Below are 19,008 nucleotides of genomic sequence, written 5' to 3'. Positions count from 1 at the left end.
TCTTGGCTTCACCTAGTGGCTTGCACATTCCTCCCGTCACAGAATCCCTTTTGTTTTAAAGTTTTCCTGTTGAACACACTTAAGAATGGCTAACGACTATGTCTAAAGCGCTGATTCATATCTCTGGCTTACATGACTGCTTTCCAAGTAATACTAAAAATGTCTGGACATAAATCATAACAGTATACATGATAGTCTTTGTGGCTGCCATTGACGGCAATAGACGCCCAATTTATGAATGGAATGATGGCAGACTTGGTATAACATTGCAAATATCGTGCTGTTGTCCTTTAAAAGGATAGAGTAACATCAGAAAATTGTAGATTCATACCCGTATTCTGGTGAAAAGTATGAATTTGCTTTTTAACTATTAAAACAAGTTAGAAGTAGCTACTAATTGATGATTCTTGGAAAGGTGGTTTGACCTCATAAATGTTCAGTAGGTCATTTCATGTCTCCTTGATGAACCAGATCATAAAGTGATCATCTTGAATTTACGACTGAATGACACAACAGCACCAACATAGGGTTGTAATACTTTTTTGCTTGTGTGGGTTTTCCTCCAGGCACAAAAACATGCATGGTAGGCTGATTGAACACTCTAAATTGCCCTTATGTATGAGTGTGAGCGTGAATGGATGTCCATCTCCTCGCGCCTTGCAATTGGCTGACCCCTGGTGTCCCTTGCCTTGTGCCTGAGTTCATCTGGGATAGGCTCCAGCACCCCCGCGACCCTTGCGAGGATAAGCAGTTGAGAAAATGAATGAACGGATAAAGCATTGTTCATATCCGACGCAAAAATCTCTGGTTTGCACGGCAAATCTGTTAAGCAATATGAGGCATTTACTGGTTCAAAAACCAAAAATATGAGGATTGAAGTAAGGAAAAAAAAGGGTTTGCATGAGCCTGCAAATTCCCAAGGTCACATTTGGGGCCCAGAGTCACATGAGACTTCGCTTATCAGCATTTCTCACTTCCCTCCTTAGCGGACGCCCTGGCTGATAGCCAGGGAAAAAAAAATGGATTCACAAATACAAAAGATTCGGTCAAATATCGATGAAGCAATAGCAACATTTTTGTATGCTCTTAGTCACGTAACCAAAGTGGGTCAACATATATAGGCAACATTCACTTTGTGAATTTTTCCCACAATGTGTTGGACTTTGCATTCACCTTTTACAGATTGAACATGGCTTTAATTGGTACAGTCTAATCAGTTCCTTCGGATTCGTCTTGTGATGTGACGGTCAAAATGAGTGTTTTCTTGGAAGCTGTCTTTATCTCAATTGTTAGCAAAGAAGGCCTTTCATTTGAACAAAGTTTTATCTAATGTGTTTACAACCACTTCTCGCCTGTAGACATTGAACCTTGAAAATACCAAGAAATATAAAGTAGGAGCCACGTGCTTTGTCATATCTTTGTATTCTTAATGAGGTTGAAATGGGCATAAGTAAAACACTTACAGGTGGCTCTTGCATTATATCATTAATTTTAAGTACCTTTACAACCCAAAAGACAACAAATGATTGATTTTGCACTTTCCTGAATATAAGAGCTCCACGTCAAGATACCCCATAAGCCCCCCGTGTTTAAAAAAATGGAATGCAGTATTATTTAGTTTTTTTCTTTTTATTTATCTTTCGTACGAAAGAATGACACTAAAGTATATACAGTACATTAGGGTCACCACAATATTTGGTGTATCAACTTAGCTGATATATAAAATGTTCAATAATAGTAGTTTAAGGGGAAAGGATGTCCCTCTGTCAATGGCAGCCAACTAATTGAATGGCTAAATTTCATCTTTTTTTACCTTTAAGAGTTTCTGTGACAATAAAATTTGATGTTGAAATATGCCAGCAGTCCTAAAAATGATCATGACAGGTTTACAGTACATGTTACTGTACTTTTCATTAAATTATCAAACTTTCCACTGATTCTCATTGCCAAAACATTCGAATAGCAAAAACAGGTTGTTGCAATGAGAAGGTTGTCAGCGTACAATGTTTCAGGGAATGGGTGGTACACGTTAAAATAGCCAGATAAAACAATTTCCAACTTGAATTTCTCTCTTTTCAGTGTTTGCTTAGCGGTCAAGGAGACCACATAGCCAGCTGCGCTCCTGTTTTTTTACCCGTCTCAGTTCTCTGGCCTGCGCTCGCGTCAACGTGGGTACCGCTGGCTCGGCCTCCTTGCTTTCTTCCAGTCGCTTGGCTCTCGCTGCACCAGTTTCCATTTCCTCCTCATCGGAGGACCCCTCTTCCTCTTTCTCGCTTTCCATTTCCTCCTCTGTCTGTTTTGGTTTACTAAAGGGCATAACAACAATGAGAAAGGCTTCAACGTGACCATTTTTCATCATCATCAACAATTTCTCCTTCCGATGAAACCCATGTGAGAAATTAGCAGAAGTCATTTTGTCTGCTTGTGCAATTTCATAAGCGTTAACTGCAAAAATGAACACTGAAAGGCTTAACCATTATTTAATGCACCCACGCAAAAATACCATCACTGGAGCATCAGCACTTCTCAAGATCATCCCTGTTGACTAACGCATCTGACGGGTATGGTCGTCAATTGATTCTATACTAGGGGTATCCAAACTATTCCACAAAAGGTCGCGGTGGGTGCAGGTTTTTGTTCCAACTGATTCAGCACAGACAGTATAACTATCGGGGCTTCTTCTGAAACCAGCAGCACCTGGTGGCAGTCAACCGATTACACTTTCATTTTCTGACTTATGTGACCAAGTGCGAGCACTAATGCACTTTACTCAGTTTCTTATCCACCGTCTAAAGGTTGGGCTCGGAAAAATAAATAAAAAATGACAGCTCATAGCCCGATAAAGCCAAATGTCAAGGCACCATTATTAAATTATACACAGCGCACACACACTATATAAAACTAGTCAGTTGGCCTAGAGCAGGGGTGTCAGACTTGGGTTGGTTTGCGGGCCGCTTTAACGTCAACTTGATTTCACGTGGGCCGGACCATTTTAGATATAATATTTAGATTTTTTTTATACAAATGGATTAAAAGCCCTGAATATTCAGTTTTTTTTTTATAGATCTAAAACAATGTTTCTTTTAGCTTTTTTATATATTTTTAGATTTTACAAAATGATTTTTGAACTAAAAACAGAAAAAAATGATTAAAAAATTACAATTATTGATTTAAAAAGGGGGAAAATCAGGAAATTTAATATATATCCATACTCTTCATTTTAATTTGATCCTAAAACAGAAAGTCGGCACTCATGATTTACTTTCCCGGGCCACACAAAATGATGCGGCGGGCAAGATTTGGCCCCCGGGCCGCGACTTTGACACATGTGGCCTAGAGTAAGTGAACTGACCTGGAGTCTGTGACAGAGATGAGCAATGACTGTACAAACATGGAGCAGAGGAACGTGGCAGAAGGGAGGACGTGCGCAGGTGTCTGCAGAAGCTATCCACAAAAAATGCGGGGGAGGGCAGTCAAAAAAAACAGTCAATTAGGCAATTAACAGTGGCAATCCACAATTCTTCCTCAAAATGAAGGTTGCCCCAATAGTGATATTTTATTATATAATTATCAAATAGCCCACCTCCTTAATTGCAGCAGAGCCCTGTGGAAGCTGCAGCCTCTCTGCAGTGTCAGGATTGTCTCCAGGGGCAAGACTGTCTCCTTCTCGCCATTGTTGGCCTAGCAATAATTGGAACGGCGTCATGGCAACGGTGTCGTCGATGGCAAGCTGGAAAGGGAAGCCCACAGTCGATATATTAATAGAGATAGCAGTGGGGGGTGCTCATGGCTCAGTATGACATGGTGAATGTTAACCAACAGTGCTGGAAAAAGCGGGTCATAAAAAAACATAAATGATTAAAAATAAAAAAACAATACAAAACAGTAATCTCCCAAAATAAATGTATTTTTACCTATGCATTCAATTAGTAATTGTTAAACATGCAGCAGGTCACGATGACTCATTAACATTTTCATTCCAAATAAACTGAAGAGTTCATTTAATGGTGTTCCGTCATAAAATGCAGTAAAACAAAGACGGGCCAAAAGGACATTGATGTTTACAAAAAAAAGTGGTCTAGATCATAAAACGCTGTATCAACTAATGTACCTGTTTATTAGAAGCCATCAGTCGCCTCTCTTCTGCCTTGGTTATAAACGTCATGAGGTCCTGCACAGAAAGGGATTTGTGTCAAGTTGAGGACAATCTCAAACTTAGTGGTGTTTTGGCCTACCATGTGCTGGCTGAGGAAATACAGCTGGGATCGGTTGAGCCATTGGCAGTTCTCGTCGCAGCTTTCTTGTATGGTTTCCCTTGGCGAGAAAACGGCCCGGCTCACTTTTCCTAGACACACAGCCTTTTGGCAAAACAGTGGCCGTGGCTCGCAGGGCTTGAACACAAACACTGGGCAGAACAAGGAAATTATGGACGTTTACTTGACTGGCAACGATTCACTTTCATGATTGTGGTTAGAAAAGTGTTTAAGGTACTACAAAAAATCACATTTAATGCTTTAAGTCAGAAATGTTTGGTTCAAAGCAAAATGGCCAACGTCTGGTATTAATCCCTCAGGCGTCCAGTCACATGAACAAGTTAGAAAGTCTGAAAGGGTGGTCCAAAAGCTTACAGTCACTACATCCATCTTGACTGCAGAACGCCGCCATGTTCTCTGACAGGGGGTCATGCAGCAGCAAGCTGACATCCATGGAGGTGCTCCACTCCACTACCAGAAAGAAGACAGTAAAAAATATGAAGACTCAGTGTACATACTGCTGGCTTCTTATGATAATAATAATAGTGCAGGTTTACAGGAACATGTGAGGAGATTCCAACAGCAGAGCAGGTTCTTCTCCGTCGTCCCAAGCAAGTATTTGGAGCAGCTTAGTTGGCCAAAGCAAAGATGTCTGGAAGAAAAAAAATGTTCCTTTAATTTGTGTGTGTGTGAGACAAAAGAGTCAAGAGCCAACTCTACACATTTTTTATGGGATTAGTGTTTTACCCCCCGTGTGAAGACTTCTAATTGGAATGCACTCGCAGGGCTTGGGCACCAACAAAAATCAACTTTAAAAGGACTAATAGTCATCGTACAGGGTCATTTAAGAGCCATTGCGATCACGAGCCTGAACCTCAATGTCGAGCAAAAAAGCTCAGCATTACTCAGCGACTCGGGAGATATTTGAGGTTAAGTAATTCAGTCGACTCAACAAATCCATAGGCAGGCGGTAGTTATACAAGAGGACAGTGCTGTGGCCAGCTGTCAAAACAGCTGAAATTATTTTTTGTTCTTTCCCTTCCTTTAAGTACTAAATCCCACTGACACGGCGAGACTTGGAGAGGGAACACCCTTTTTTATATTAATTTTAACATTGTAACAGTTTTGTTACATTAGTAACCTTGGAAGAGCAAAAGTATGAATATGTATCTTCACATGTGGGGAACGGGTTAAACAACAGTTGCCATGTCATTCTTAAAAGCAAAATAAAAGATTCCAGGCATTATTATTTTTTTAAACCAGTTCAATGGGAGCATTAATGGCAGAGCCCAGTAATGTCCTGGATGTTCGTCTGGTTTCCAAGACACCATAGCTGGCAAAGCAAAAATCCCTTGGACAATTCCCACATAAACCCACTGTGAGTGCATCAAAATGCAAGCAATTGAAATTCATTGGAAGATTCACCAGGGTAATCATTTTTAACATTAGAGACAGAGAAAGATGAGCATTTATTTCGTTTTTTAACTAACCTGATATCACCCGGTGGTTGCGACAGCGTCGTTAAAAGCTCCCATGTAGCCGGGCTCCACAACGTCACCACCTCACGGAAGCTGACGGCAAGCAGCGAGCCGTCGGCCGAGTAATCGCAACACTGAGGTGCCAAGCTGTGATAAGAGCCCACAAAGTCGCAAGCCCATGATGGACCCTCGTCTATATCGGTCCCTTCATAAGAAGAAAGAAAAAAGAAGAAAGGAAGAGAGAGAGAATATCAAATATTACAGACGTGGTAGGGTTAGCATCACGCACTCAACAGAGAATCATCTAATAACACTTGTAAAATTCCAAATATATCACTTGTGTTAACCCCTCCTGTTACAGTATATGCCGAGTCAAAATGACCAGCTCTAAAGCTTCAAAAGATTTTTGCTAACTGACGTGTTCATACAGCACATAGGCACAATATATCAACGTAAAAGCAGAAATTACGGAGGTATTAGTTAATAACTTTACAGTTCCTTTTTGCGTGGTGGAGTGGTCGTCTCACCTTTTGAGTGGGTGGGTGGCAACGTCTGCTGCCAAGCTTTGAAGTGTCCGTCCTTGCTGGCGGAAACCAGCATGGCAGCATGGTGGTCCGCGACAGTGGGTCCGAAGCACACGGCGGTAATCTGATCCTCGTGGGGGGCTGAGATGGTCGTGTCCAGCACAAAACTAGGTAGGTGATAAGGGGATAATTAGACAATGGTGTTCCCATTTTTAACTTCTGTTGCTGGTGATGGAATTCTAATCCATTTGAAGCAGGAGAAGCCAGCGAGCAGTGAATGATCACTTGCACGAAGGGGAAAGATACCTTTGCGTTTGCTCGTCAAATGTCCAAAGCTTCAAATTGACCTCCCACTCTGTCGCTTTCTGTTTCCTTTCCTCAACCGTCGCAAGGTTCTTTCCAGCGGCATCAAAAGTGGCCTTCACCACCTCGAACTGCAGCAATCCTGACTCATGGATGTACTCTTGCTGCACAATATCCAACTACAAGAAGGATATATATATAAAAACCCAAACGAAAAACCTTGACCTTGTGATTATAAGTTCAGAACACTTACATTGAAAAGCAGCTTATCTCTCTGGAGGGAGTAAAACTGCAAGTGGCCTGGCTTTCCATTTAGCACCAGTGCTTTGCTGCGAGGGTCTACTATCAAGTCTGTGGCAACACTTTCTCCTACACATGGACAAAAATCACAATGTGTGGCATTGTTAGTAGTTTTGTTTTGTAAATGATATATTTTGTAAATTAAAAAAAGCTTTTATTGAGTGCTAACTTACCTTTGACAAGTCCCTGAATGACAGCAGAAACTTTTACACAGCTCTGGATAATTGTGATTTCTGGAACAATCAATGCAAACGATAGCTTTTAGCTCTTCAGTCTCATCATTTTTTGTACTTTTTCTACAATTTTCAACAAGATGCTTTGATTCAGAACCTAACAAGAAGGTTTATGGTGTCCTAAAAGATTTATGAAAATGTCTTACTGTTATCCACATGTGAGGTGCAAAACAAAGACCCATCGGGAGACACAGTGACATGTGTGATTGCCCCACCGAGTCGGGGAAGAAAATCCTTTTGGCTCTCCTGATTGTATCGCCATTGGACGAGCACAGACTCCACACCTCCGCTCAACAGGGTTGTACCTGGTTATATATTGGAAAAAAAACTCACAAAAATAAAGCCTCATTCCAAATTGATAGATGTTAAAAGTTGTGTACCTTCTGGGGTGAAGCACAGCGAGCTGACAGCATTGTGGTGCCAGTGTAGTGTAGAATATGTGTACTCCTTCTTGTGGTTGAAGTTTCTCCTAAAAGATAAAAAAATCAAGGGACAAATGCACTAATACACAGGGATTGTCTAATTAATGCCATTGTACACAACTCACCACAAACGAATCTTTCCATCCTCGTGCCCTGTGGAAATGAGGTCATCTTTCGGGTGACAGGCGACGCATGTGAACGTGTTCTTGCCTCCTTTCTTGTTGTCTCGTTTCAAAGAAAAGCTTTTGGGAAATCCACACAACACAGTCAGAGAGTGGCCATGCAAAGAGCTTTTGTCATTAGGACACCATAAAAAGGTTTTGTATCTCACCTATATGTCTTTTCCTTCTTAAAGAAATAGACCTCCAAAAGCAAACCTCTGATTGAAACAATAAACTCCCCCTGTAAGGATAAAAAGTCATATTTACAAAGCTTATTTTCTCCAAACGTCTAAACAAGCTGTCTGACAGTAGCAGAGTACAGACCCCTCTGCCGAACGCAATGGATTCTGGACTGGAGCAGACATCTTGAAACACAGCTGAAAGACTAAGGCCCTCCACCACCTGATCTCCAGTCTGAGGTAGATGAAGTGCCATGAGCTGGAAATGATCTATTCGGACACAAACACAATTAATGACCTTTTACCTGCTTTCCCCCTTCACTAATGGTGAGAAATCCAGTCAGTCACATAGATTTGTCTGTGGCACTCCCTGGTGGTGCTTAGTTATGAGGGACTGAAATAAACTGACTGTTTCCTCAAATCTATACACAATACTCATTTGTGTGTTCTCTTGCACACCAAAAATGGAATTTGTGTATGGAAAAAAAATCACCTACCATTTTTTGAGCCAGGTGTCACAATGAAGATGGCTCCTTTGTGATTAGCAGAGGCATAGATGGCGTATATTGGATGCCCAACAACGTAAGACTATAAGAAATCAGTTGAAATGTTAATAAAACAGACTGCTACTTTGCTCTCAGCACCCCGAGAAAAATGTAGTGGGCTTACATTTTCGCAGAAGAATAAATGGCAAAAAAATAAATCCCAATTGGAAGTGGGGGGGAAATCCTGAATCAGTGCCCCCCAAATCACACTCTTACCTAGGGGCAATTTCGAGTTTTCGACCAGCCTAGCCTGCATATGTGTGCCCAAAATGAAAAAAATAATACATCACCTTAATTAGAATGCCATCTGTAAAATCCCAAAGTTTAACAGTGCCATCTAGAGAAGAGGAATATGCCTGCAACAACAAAACAATCATAACTATAATGCACAAAAAACAATTTTATATTAAGTAGGCCTCATTTAAGATGTGGTGCAGTTGCATTTGTACTTTGAAACATTCCACATATCCAATGCAATTGTTCCATTTGACATTCAAAAGATTTTTCCAATGCTCTGAATATTCATCCAAACGGCTTTTGGAAACGTATGAACGGCTTCAATGGTAAACTGAATTGCCCAGCAAGCATGCCAAAGATGACCGAACCTGCAGATGGTTGCTGGGATTGAGCAGCACGCCCGTGACCAGGTCGGTGTGTCCCCGCAGCTCTTGAATGCATTCCTCCGTGGTCGTGCTGTATAATTTAACGAACTCCCCCGAGGCGCACAGGAGGAATCTGCAGTCAAAACACACATCAGAGGCTATTAATTCATTTGCTTAGCAGTATCGCCGTCGATGATGAAGAATGAGTGCAATGCCAGTCAAAATCTATTGGAGGATTATTGACCACTTATTCACGTTGACTACTTATTGATGTTGTTGACTACCTGTTATGTTGTTGACTACCTATTATGTTGTTGACTACCCATTATGTTGTTGACTACCCATTATGTTGTTGACTACCTATTATGTTATTGACTACTTTTTTATTTATTACTTATTTATTGATTATGTGTTCACTTCATGGTGAAGCTTTAAATCTCATTATAATGGTATAATGACAATAAAGCATTCAATCCCTGGTGGCAGATCAGAATCAAGGAACGTAAATATTAAGCACAAAGGTAAATATTAAGCACAAAAATAATTGATTATCATCTTCAGAAGTAGGAGAATTGCATATATTGCAGAAAAGCGATAAATGTTAAGTTTTTGGCCAACAGGAGGGTTTCAGGAGAAATCCCCATTTTGGAAATCATTGTGTGGAAAGCAATACGTTTTATTTGATCATCACTAACGGCAATCATATATTATTACGCTTAAGATCATCGGCTGTGCGGTATTATTTACATTTTGCTCCTTAGCAGACACTTTACAAGGAGTAATGCTATAGGCTGTACCCAGCGTTAACAACCGTGCCTGTAACTCGGATTTACAAATATACTGCAAAAAACTTGGATAAACTTGCACTTACTTGGAATCGCTGGTGACAACGGGAGCTCTAAAGTTGATTTTACTACCGCCGCGACGAACCACGCGGATGTCTGCGTGTTCCACCATGTTTTCGTTATGGGCTCAACTTTGAACCTCGGACTGTGAATGGATAACATGAGCAATGGAGCCACCTAAAGGAGGGAGGTCTATGCCTAAATCTAAAACTCCCAAAATGACACATGGATTTCCCCCCAACCTTAATTTCCTTTATTAATCAAATTCAACAAAAATGATTAAAGGGATACATTTAAAAAAAGTGAGCAGTCACAACAAATACACAAACATTTGATCGACAACACTCAAATCAGATCTGTTATCAAAAACAAAACAAAATGCAACACAAACATCAACAACAATCCTCACTAGTTTTAATCGATAAATAATAAAATGTAAAAACTCTAATAAAAAGCACATGGACAATATCTAAACAAAGTGTAACAACAATAATTTATTTTATTTTATTTATTTTGACAGGAAAATATATGATTTTCTTCGTGAGGATGAGGGAAAAAAACATGATTATTAATAAATTACTATGGAACAAAATGTAATTATAATCGTTAATCGTTACGCCACTTTCCTTTTGATATTGCTTATCTTGCCGATTAAAAAGTGAATTTAAATGAAAAAAACTGCATAGTAATATGATATAAATACGAATATTGCATACAAAATTGAAAGTAATATATTGTGCCACTACGTTTATTCCTCCGATAATGTAACATTATTTCCGTCAGAAAAGGGCAGCGCTGCGTCATATGTCCGTAGACTCTACCGGAAATGCAAAGAAGAAGAAGAAGAAGAAGTGCCCCTCCGTCGCCATGGCACTGGTTGATTTTTGGGTACTCCACAACCCGGCTATGAGTGATCTTTGGTGCACATCATGACAATTGACACTTGTCCACAGCCAAAGTGCAGTTTTATAAGGAAGGGGCGTAGCACCATGACACTGACGACGCTTCTCTTTTACGGCACCGCTCTGGGGCTCCTCGTTGTCGGCCTGAGAGAGTTGCTCGCAGGCTTTGAGGAGAACCGATGCCGTATGACCTACATGTTCGAGTACCCCGAGTATCGGGTAGGTAGCAAATAGGCTTCTTCGATCAGCTTTGGTTAAAGTGGCAAAGCAAAATGGCAACTCATTTGAACGTTGACATAATGGCATCGCAAGTGTTGGAATGAAGGAACAGGTGTAAATGGGCTCATCTGATCCTTTGCGAATAAAATCACGAAGTAGACCCGATTTTTGATTGCCTTTTTACACGGTTGATGGTTAGCACAATCCTAAATGATCATCTAAATCATTTAAATTTTGATATACTCGAGCATAAACCGGATCCCTTTGAGAACATCAAAACTGGATCTCCGGCTTTCATTTGTCAAGAAAAGCGTTGACACGTCTGTTAGCTGTCAAAATTCATTTTTTTCAGCATGGTAAGAGGTAACATGACCTGGTAAAATTGCGCCACTTCAAATAGATTGGATGTTTGTTGCCATCAATAACAATCAAAAGTGTTAATTCACTGTCATCCCTCCCACTTCCACTGGATGTGACGCCTATTGCTGTCAATGGCAGCCACAAATTAAATGGAGGAACGAGGTGCAGGGCAACCCCTAAAAATCTTAATCCTGGGGAATATATTTAATATTGTTATTGCTGTTTACGTCTCATTTGCCTTGTGGCGTTTCAAGCTTTTCTGGATACTAGTTAAGCCATGAAAATAGTTGTCAAACAAGTCAGGCAAGTGTTTTGTTTTTTGCCGACCCATCAGAGCCGAGACTCATTTTTCCTGAAATTAAGATTATGTGAAGAATCTGAACCCATCTTTTTCTATTTGGTAGTAATATTGTAACTAACTAACTAATTGAATGAGTCACTCAAATGCAAATAAAATATAAAGGAATCAAACTAAGTATCTTCCCCTATCTTTTTTTCAAACATTTTAAAGTGATATGTGATGACACGAATACAAATGCAATATAATGGAACTGTTAATGTGATAACTCAACCAACATCTCTTGGGTCATTTTGGAGTGAACAATGTGAATTTCAATGTGACTGTGGTAATTCATAATATAAATCTCTGCTTTGCCATGTGTAGCGTGTACCTTTACCTCGCCGTGTGGCCAGAATGTACCCGGCTTATGGGCTCTATCTGTATGGTGAGGGTCTGTACGCCCAGGAGACACGTGACCTTCAACTTTATGGCGCCCCTGTGCTCTTCTTGCCTGGAAATGCAGGGAGTTACAAGCAAGGTAAACATATTTAAGTAGATTTCAGAGAGGTGTGTTTCGCCAGTCAACATTACAATTGGGTATGTGTGATAGATTGTCTAGGTATTTTATTATTGTTTTATTTTTTTGTCTTCCTAAAGTTCGTTCTCTTGGCTCGGTGGCTTTGAGGAAGGCAGAGCATGCTGAAGGTGGTCTACATTTTAACGTTTTCACCTTGGACTTCAATGAAGAACTCGTGGCCCTGTACGGCGGCAGTTTACAACGGCAGACGCAGTTCCTGTACGAGAGCGTCAAGGCCATACTGGAACTTTACAAGGTGGGACCTAAAATATATTTCCTCAATAATTTCTACACGCCACTTTACCTACTTAGACTTAACCCAAATGTTTGATCTCACTACAGAAATATAAAACATTCAAAAAGTGGAAAAAAAATGTTTTCCAAGTGTGTGTTTTTGATAGGTTCATTAATAGATATACTTTAATAAAAGGAAAGACATCGGAGACATAATCCAGCGTTAACTTGCAAATGAGAATCAAACCTGACTCGTCCCCGTCACGGACCATTCTAAAGAAAGACATCCTCTTCTGTCACATTTAGTTGCATTAGAATCAAAACAGATAAGGTTATGTTATTCAAAACAATTGCATAAGCTAACCACATAACACAATTAAGGTAAAAAAAACAACTGCAAAAACAATTGCATATCAGGTCTTCAAAATAACAATTAAGGTCGGAAACCAAAAACAACTGCATAAGAATTTACACAAGCGAGCAAAACAATTTCCATATTAGGTGAAGCGAGCAACACTATTTTAAAACAATATGCGAGTATTTTCGGAAGTCGATTCGATTATCGCCATCTGCTCCGGAATCCAAGTCAAAGCAATTTAAGAGTCCTTCACAGATCTTCATTGCGAACCCAGATCAACAGTCCTCAGAGACTAATATATCTATTAATGAACCTATCAGTTTTAGAATAAGAAATTCGAGTGAATAAAACTACAATGCGCAGAATGCAGTATAGAACAGTTAGGAAAGTGTATGCAACCGCCAACTGCTACTTGCTGTCTGTTTGCTTATAGCACTTGAAGACACCCCCCAAGACTGTGGTACTTGTTGGCCACTCCATGGGTGGTGTGGTGGCGAGAGCCCTGTTGATGTTGCCTCGCGTCAAATCCAATCTGGTTCGGTTCATCATCACCTATGCATCCCCTCATGTAGCGCCTGTGCTGGTATTGGATCCCTACCTGCAGGGTAAGAGAAATCTAATACTGTATGTTTAGATAGTAGCTCAGCGGTGAATTGTCCTCATAGCAGTAGTAGTAGTAGTAGTTGTAGTAGTTGTTGTTGTTTTTCCATGGCAGATTTTTATTCATCGCTGAGGATAAAATGGATAAAGCAAGCCGATGAGTTGAGAAACGTCACAGTGTTATCAATTGGTGGTGGATATCGTGATTTCCAAGTGCGCTCAGGACTCACCTCCATTCATAGTCCTCCGGATGACACAAGTAAATTGTCCATGGTGGTAAGTTTGAATGTGGCAATGATGGATGGAACTGCACTTTTATTCACACTAATTATAAATACATTCAGATTTATGTACTGTAATTAAGATAGCAAAAAAAACAATTCAACACTGTGCCAGGTAAATAACGGTACATTACCAGATTCTTTGTATGTTTGAAAGGGGCAACAGTTCTATCTAAAAAAATAAGGATTTCAATTTTAGTAATTTAAACACAAAAGAGCATGTTTCCCTAAAAAAAAACCTCGACAAGTAATTCCCAAATGGTTAACGCTCAAACACTTATACGTACATGTTTCCATTTGTTGTTGTTTTTCTTTCTCAGGCTACTGCAGTTCCGAGGATCTGGGTTTCCACTGACCACTTATCCATAGTGTGGTAAAGGACACATTTGTTGAGTCTTTCTATTAAGCTACCAAGGACACTCTGTATATTCGTTTGTTTTCCTCAGGTGCAATGAGCTCATTCTGGCTACTGTAAGGGCTTTCTTTAACCTTGTTGATCCTGAAACCAGACAGGTTGGTTTGGGGTGGTAAAGTTTAATTTCAGTTTTGGAAATAAATCTTTTGTTGGCATTTCATTTGAAGTTCACTGACAGCACAAATAAGACAGTTGCTGTACTCAACCACCACTTTGTTCGACATCCCGGCCGGATGTTTGGAGACACTCAGGAATCCTCTATCTCCATGCTAGGTTAATTTTCTGTTCATCTGTCAGATTCATTTCAATTGCTTCATATTGATTTAAGCCCCTTCCCACTATTGCAGATGATCCAGAAGCATGGAGTGAAGTGAAGACATTGCGCCTGGCATATCGCACACCAAAGGTACTGTATACGACGGTCAAATTCATGAAAGAAATTTTCTGCCGTTTGTGTAATTCCAAATATTTCACAATGCTGTGTGCCTCCAGGAAGTTGAGGTCAAATACTTTACGTTTGCCCTTTCAAGTCGCAGGAAGGCCTACAGTCATATCTACTGTCGGAGCAACAACCCGGTGGGTTTTACAGAAACATGGTTGCCTCATTCGTGAGCGCGTAGTATGAGATCATCAAATGAAATGATCTACATTTGATAAATTGAAAAATTTCACATGTACAAAAAAAAGTTCATCTGGCAATGAACCAAATTCACCCGTGTATCCCTGTATTCTTATTCGTTGCTGTTCAACAGGACATGGGCAGCTGGGTATATGGCTGCATGCGCGAGAATGGTTCTTCCTGGTAAGCATGCTATTACTCTAGCAGCATTCACATTCACCCTGTAATATTGTCACTGTCCTGTAGCAGAGTAGAGGTTTTTCTTTCCACAGTGAGCATGCAGTGGATTTGTCCAATGGAACTGAGCTCCTGCCTCCATACAAGGTCATTAAAGGAAATTCCAAGAAAGCTGTGCTGCCGATGCATGTTTTAACTGTTTGTCATCTTATTTAGGTCTTGATGCTGAGCCTCAGCAACTTGTCTTCGTACACTCATCTGGTAGTGTCGGCCTCCAATCTCAATGCCAAACAGGTTGGCATTTTGCACAGGAATCCTTCCAAATTTATAGTTGAAGGCTGGTTGCTAATAAATCCACTTTTTATGGAATGTAGTTCATGGTGGAGTGCGAGTGGCAAAAGCAACAAGTTCTGACTCAGTCAATTGCTGTTCCACATGTTCTGTCTTTAGGTAAGATGCACTACCTATTCTGATCACCATTTGTAACAAATGACAATAACAATGATCTTTTTCCAGGTTTGACAGTCAGTGAAGTCACAGTGAACCAAACTGGACTTTTCCACACCATTCAGCTGAAATACTTTCATGAGGTATCAGGCGACGATAGGATGACGTGGTCATCCTATTCTAAATTTGTCACTGGATTATGAACATCTTTTGTGTTTTCAGGTGTACCAGGCTTTTAGAATTAACATTGCAAGTCAGTGTAAAGCACAGAAAGGTAAGGCCGATTAGTTTCTTTGTTTTGTTTTAAAAATAACAAAACCTTCTATGCATTATTTTGTTTCCCAGTCAATAGACTTCCAAGTGTCTACAGAATGAAAGTACCATGGTTTCTGGAGGACTTTTTAACAACAGCCAGGTTAGTGATTATCTGGGCGCGCTGCCAAGATGGCACTCATATTTACATTTTGACTACATGTGGATATTCCACTAGTGTGCCATCAGTGACGGAGATATTTGGGATGCTACACACCAATCGTCCAAACAACATGGCCCAAGCACATGTCCTCCTTCATCTCCACACTGCACCCAACTGCCAATATAAGGTTGTTAGTGCCAATGATCTACCAATTCACTGACCCACATTTACTCCCCGTTATGTACATATTTCTCGGGGATACTGACAGGTAACCAAGTGACAGAAACTTGAGAAAAATGAATGCTAAACATAATTTGTCTTTGTTGGTAATTGACCCGTAACACAACAAGAGCTTTTATCATTTATTTATGTATTTTTTACTCTGCATATGTTCACTAGTCTGTTTTTTTTCCTTTTTTAAGGTTACCATCAGGACGTCATTAACCAAGGTGTTGGGGCAGGTAATTGGTATTTCTTTTATTCGTATTAATTAGCTGCAGATTATGGTATTGTCATTTAAAATGCTTCATTAAATAGAGTTAATGAGATAAAACAATGTGAATCAAGAGTGGCGAGGTGGGATCATCTCAACATGAAAGCTTTGGTTTGCATTTTGGCACCCTGATATGGCCACATGTCGCTTCTAATTTGATTCTTTACCTTTATCCACATTAATGAGGCATTTCTTTTCACAGGTCATGCGCTTCTTTCTCCCCATGATGCCAGTGTACACGACTGTTACCCTCCTGCTGGCCTTTGGTGTTCAACTGTCCACCATACGGAAGTCACAGGGAGCTGCACCAATGAGCCTCATGCTCTGCAAAGGCCTCCAACCACACAAAATTAACCTTTCGATTTCTATTCTGCACATCATATTTAGGTAGGCTGGCTGTAGCTCGGGTGAGTTTGTACAACAACCTCACGATGTCGCTGAGGCTTTTCTCCCTTCCAGCCGGTTAAAAGCCTCGTGGTCACTGAGCATTCCCATGGACATCGCCCCTCCCATCTTCCCTGATGCAGCGGTTCAGGACGTGTCTCTGGACTGGCCATACTTCCTGCATCCTCTCCTCTACATATTGGGTGCTGCTGTGGCATTTTGGGGCAGCGCACTGCTCCGACTCGTCACACGGCTGTTGTCGTTTTTTTTAGCCATGCTCTACAGGTACCAAAAGTAATTGACCCAGCTCACAGCTTACTTTTAATTGTTTTATTGAATGAGCTCTAACAAAATTAATTTAAAACAACCTTATTCATACGGGAATATGTAGGGTTAGTCAGTCATTGATTAAATATACTTAGGATTTTTTAAATTTTATCACTATTGTAACAATATCTGCACATTCCTCTTACATCTATATCTTTGAATAATGGCACGTAACGTATATGGGGAAAAAATCTAATGTGACATATAGCTGGTTACATTTTTCACACACCAAAATTATCAATAATAGATTGTTTTCATATTCTAAGACCGACTCTCTCAAGAGACAGCGGCACTCTGCGCCCATGGATGCAGATCGCCGCTACGTTCTTTCTACTCGCCGTGGGCTTTAAAACCTGTGGAGCACTGGCTATCATGGCTGCCTTTGCGCTTCATCTGTACAGGGTAAGAGTGGACGTTTTGAATATAGCTGTAGTGTTATGTTCACATTTTATTATATATAACACCTGCTGCATTAACAGTTGTTTGTGTGTTCAGATATTGAGGTTACAGATGACCGAAAGATCCTTGCGTTACGTCCTTAATCTGGTAAACCATCCTGAAACATAACAATTATACATTTTAAGAGCTGGTTTTCAGCATTCCTGCAACCGTTTTACAGGCACCTCTCCAACACAAAGAAAATTCCATAATGGAGGTCAACTTAAACAAAGATGAGCCGTTGCTGTCAGAGAAAGCGCTGCGGGAGGCCAGAGATGACCTGCAGCTCCACCTGTGTCTGTCAGCGCTCTTTACTGTACCAGTGGCGCTCAGCGGACCCTCGCTCATCTACTGGGGCCGCAACTTGAGGTAAATGTTTAAAATGTATGTTACCCAAAAGGATTCTACATCTCATTGCTGTCTATTCCTCTTCAGGTACTCCACCCAGCTCGATCCTGACCCTTGCCGACTCTACTTGTTACCAATGATCATTTCGTATGTGCTCCTTATAAACTGCGACACGCAGACGCTAGCCAAAAGGTAATTACTCACGCACTTATCACAACATCCCGACGTGGTGACAATAATTTTGTTGTTTTTCCATTTTTCAAGCAAACTGCTTCGGCTGACATCCTTGCTACCATTGCCCATTTCTGCCGCTATGGTGTTCTTCACGCCGTTGCATTTGTACAGATTGACATACTTCTTGTTAGGGGTCCTCATTCCTCTGGTTTTATGTTGTCTTCTCTGACAGTACATGTTTCGATTTTTGTTTTGTTTTTTGGGGGCGAGCCTTGTTTCTTGAAGCTCTTACTTGGTAAATACTTGATACAGTTTTATTTCTGTGGGTTTGGGGGCAGAGCCATCGGCATACATTAACACCTCCAATATGCAGTGGTCCTTTGACTTACATAAGTATTTTGGCTCTAACGCATTCAGTGCCAAAGACGTTTTCATGGAAACGTTTTACACATAAGCCTCACTGCCAATGCCTTTAATGGAATGTGTGTGCAACTGAGTAGTAGGCCAGAGTGTTTAGCTTAGTTTTAAACACACTCTGCTGTCACCCTGGTGTAGTATTCGTCCGAATCTTACCTGGAGATCTGTTGTCAACCACGTGGGTTTGTTGATCTCCCACTAGACAAACAAAATATGTGGCAATTGACAGATGACCATAGTTTACAGTTGATGGATGACTGACAATTTTATCTAGAACATATTTGGAGATCATTTTGACATCATGCTAATACATTTGCACCTTATAACGTGAAATGTGACAGTGAAAATAAAGCCGGCACATTTCATTTTGCTTGCATTCACAATTAGTGAAACTTATTTGGCAACCATGGCTGAGTTTAAGTAAATAAATCCTTCATTTACCTTTGAAACAACCCATTTAGTTAACTAGTTCTTTTACCATGCACAAAATAGTCGTGGCACTATGCTGCTGTACTCCATCAAGGTCTGCCCTCTTAGTCCCAATTGCGAATAAGTTCATTATGCCAGTACTGTTGTTTTATTACGCGCAATATTTGGGAAGCATGTTGCTCCCATACCATGAAAAAAGACATCACAAAAACTGGTAGAGAAAGGTGTCGCTGCATTTTAATGAAAATCTCCAGTCTTGGAGCATGTCT

At 40.5% G+C, this 19,008-nt stretch overlaps 2 protein-coding genes across 4 annotated transcripts; one reads left to right on the top strand and one right to left on the bottom strand.

The window, feature by feature from the left end:
* Positions 1-1,629: 1,629 nt before the first annotated feature.
* Positions 1,630-10,011, bottom strand: wdr75 (WD repeat domain 75). The gene is made up of 21 exons (XM_077617830.1): positions 9,872-10,011; positions 9,004-9,133; positions 8,689-8,754; positions 8,351-8,441; positions 7,999-8,123; positions 7,845-7,915; positions 7,639-7,755; positions 7,472-7,560; positions 7,238-7,396; positions 7,032-7,091; positions 6,812-6,927; positions 6,562-6,737; positions 6,259-6,422; positions 5,744-5,936; positions 4,811-4,905; positions 4,629-4,724; positions 4,236-4,405; positions 4,112-4,171; positions 3,584-3,730; positions 3,353-3,444; positions 1,630-2,306 (listed from the first exon to the last, which is right to left on the bottom strand). The coding sequence occupies exons 1-21, from the start codon at positions 9,955-9,957 to the stop codon at positions 2,087-2,089; spliced, it is 2,523 nt and encodes an 840-aa protein (XP_077473956.1). The 5' UTR covers positions 9,958-10,011; the 3' UTR covers positions 1,630-2,086.
* A 671-nt stretch (positions 10,012-10,682) lies between these two features.
* On the top strand, positions 10,683-18,691 carry pgap1 (post-GPI attachment to proteins inositol deacylase 1). Of its 3 annotated transcripts, XM_077617357.1 has the most exons (27): positions 10,684-10,733; positions 10,799-10,966; positions 11,991-12,144; positions 12,264-12,439; positions 13,209-13,380; positions 13,491-13,651; positions 13,977-14,029; positions 14,103-14,169; positions 14,239-14,344; positions 14,419-14,477; positions 14,564-14,647; positions 14,824-14,873; positions 14,963-15,014; positions 15,084-15,161; positions 15,242-15,317; positions 15,384-15,457; positions 15,537-15,588; positions 15,660-15,729; positions 15,805-15,916; positions 16,152-16,190; positions 16,425-16,609; positions 16,682-16,891; positions 17,200-17,335; positions 17,429-17,479; positions 17,553-17,740; positions 17,807-17,911; positions 17,984-18,691. In XM_077617357.1, the coding sequence occupies exons 1-27, from the start codon at positions 10,713-10,715 to the stop codon at positions 18,120-18,122; spliced, it is 2,838 nt and encodes a 945-aa protein (XP_077473483.1). In that variant the 5' UTR covers positions 10,684-10,712; the 3' UTR covers positions 18,123-18,691. The 3 variants fall into 3 exon arrangements, with proteins under 3 accessions (XP_077473484.1, XP_077473482.1, XP_077473483.1); XM_077617358.1 differs by having other exon boundaries at positions 10,683-10,966; positions 12,020-12,144; XM_077617356.1 differs by having other exon boundaries at positions 10,683-10,966.
* Positions 18,692-19,008: the final 317 nt, after the last annotated feature.

Source organism: Stigmatopora argus, chromosome 13 (genome assembly GCF_051989625.1).
Source record: "Stigmatopora argus isolate UIUO_Sarg chromosome 13, RoL_Sarg_1.0, whole genome shotgun sequence".
In the NCBI taxonomy this organism is placed as follows: Eukaryota; Metazoa; Chordata; class Actinopteri; order Syngnathiformes; family Syngnathidae; genus Stigmatopora; species Stigmatopora argus.
This window is presented reverse-complemented; position numbering and strand designations above follow the sequence as displayed.

Coding starts and splice junctions, on each gene's coding strand:
- wdr75 (XM_077617830.1), bottom strand. CDS start 9,957: ATGGTGGAACACGCAGACATCCGCGTGGTTCGTCGCGGCGGTAGTAAA. Junction 6,423..6,561: donor TTTGACGAGCAAACGCAAAG/GTATCTTTCCCC, acceptor TCACCTACCTAG/TTTTGTGCTGGACACGACCA. Junction 4,406..4,628: donor TCAAGATGGATGTAGTGACT/GTAAGCTTTTGG, acceptor TGTTCTGCCCAG/TGTTTGTGTTCAAGCCCTGC.
- pgap1 (XM_077617356.1), top strand. CDS start 10,775: ATGACAATTGACACTTGTCCACAGCCAAAGTGCAGTTTTATAAGGAAG. Junction 14,030..14,102: donor GACCACTTATCCATAGTGTG/GTAAAGGACACA, acceptor TGTTTTCCTCAG/GTGCAATGAGCTCATTCTGG. Junction 14,874..14,962: donor CGCGAGAATGGTTCTTCCTG/GTAAGCATGCTA, acceptor TTCTTTCCACAG/TGAGCATGCAGTGGATTTGT.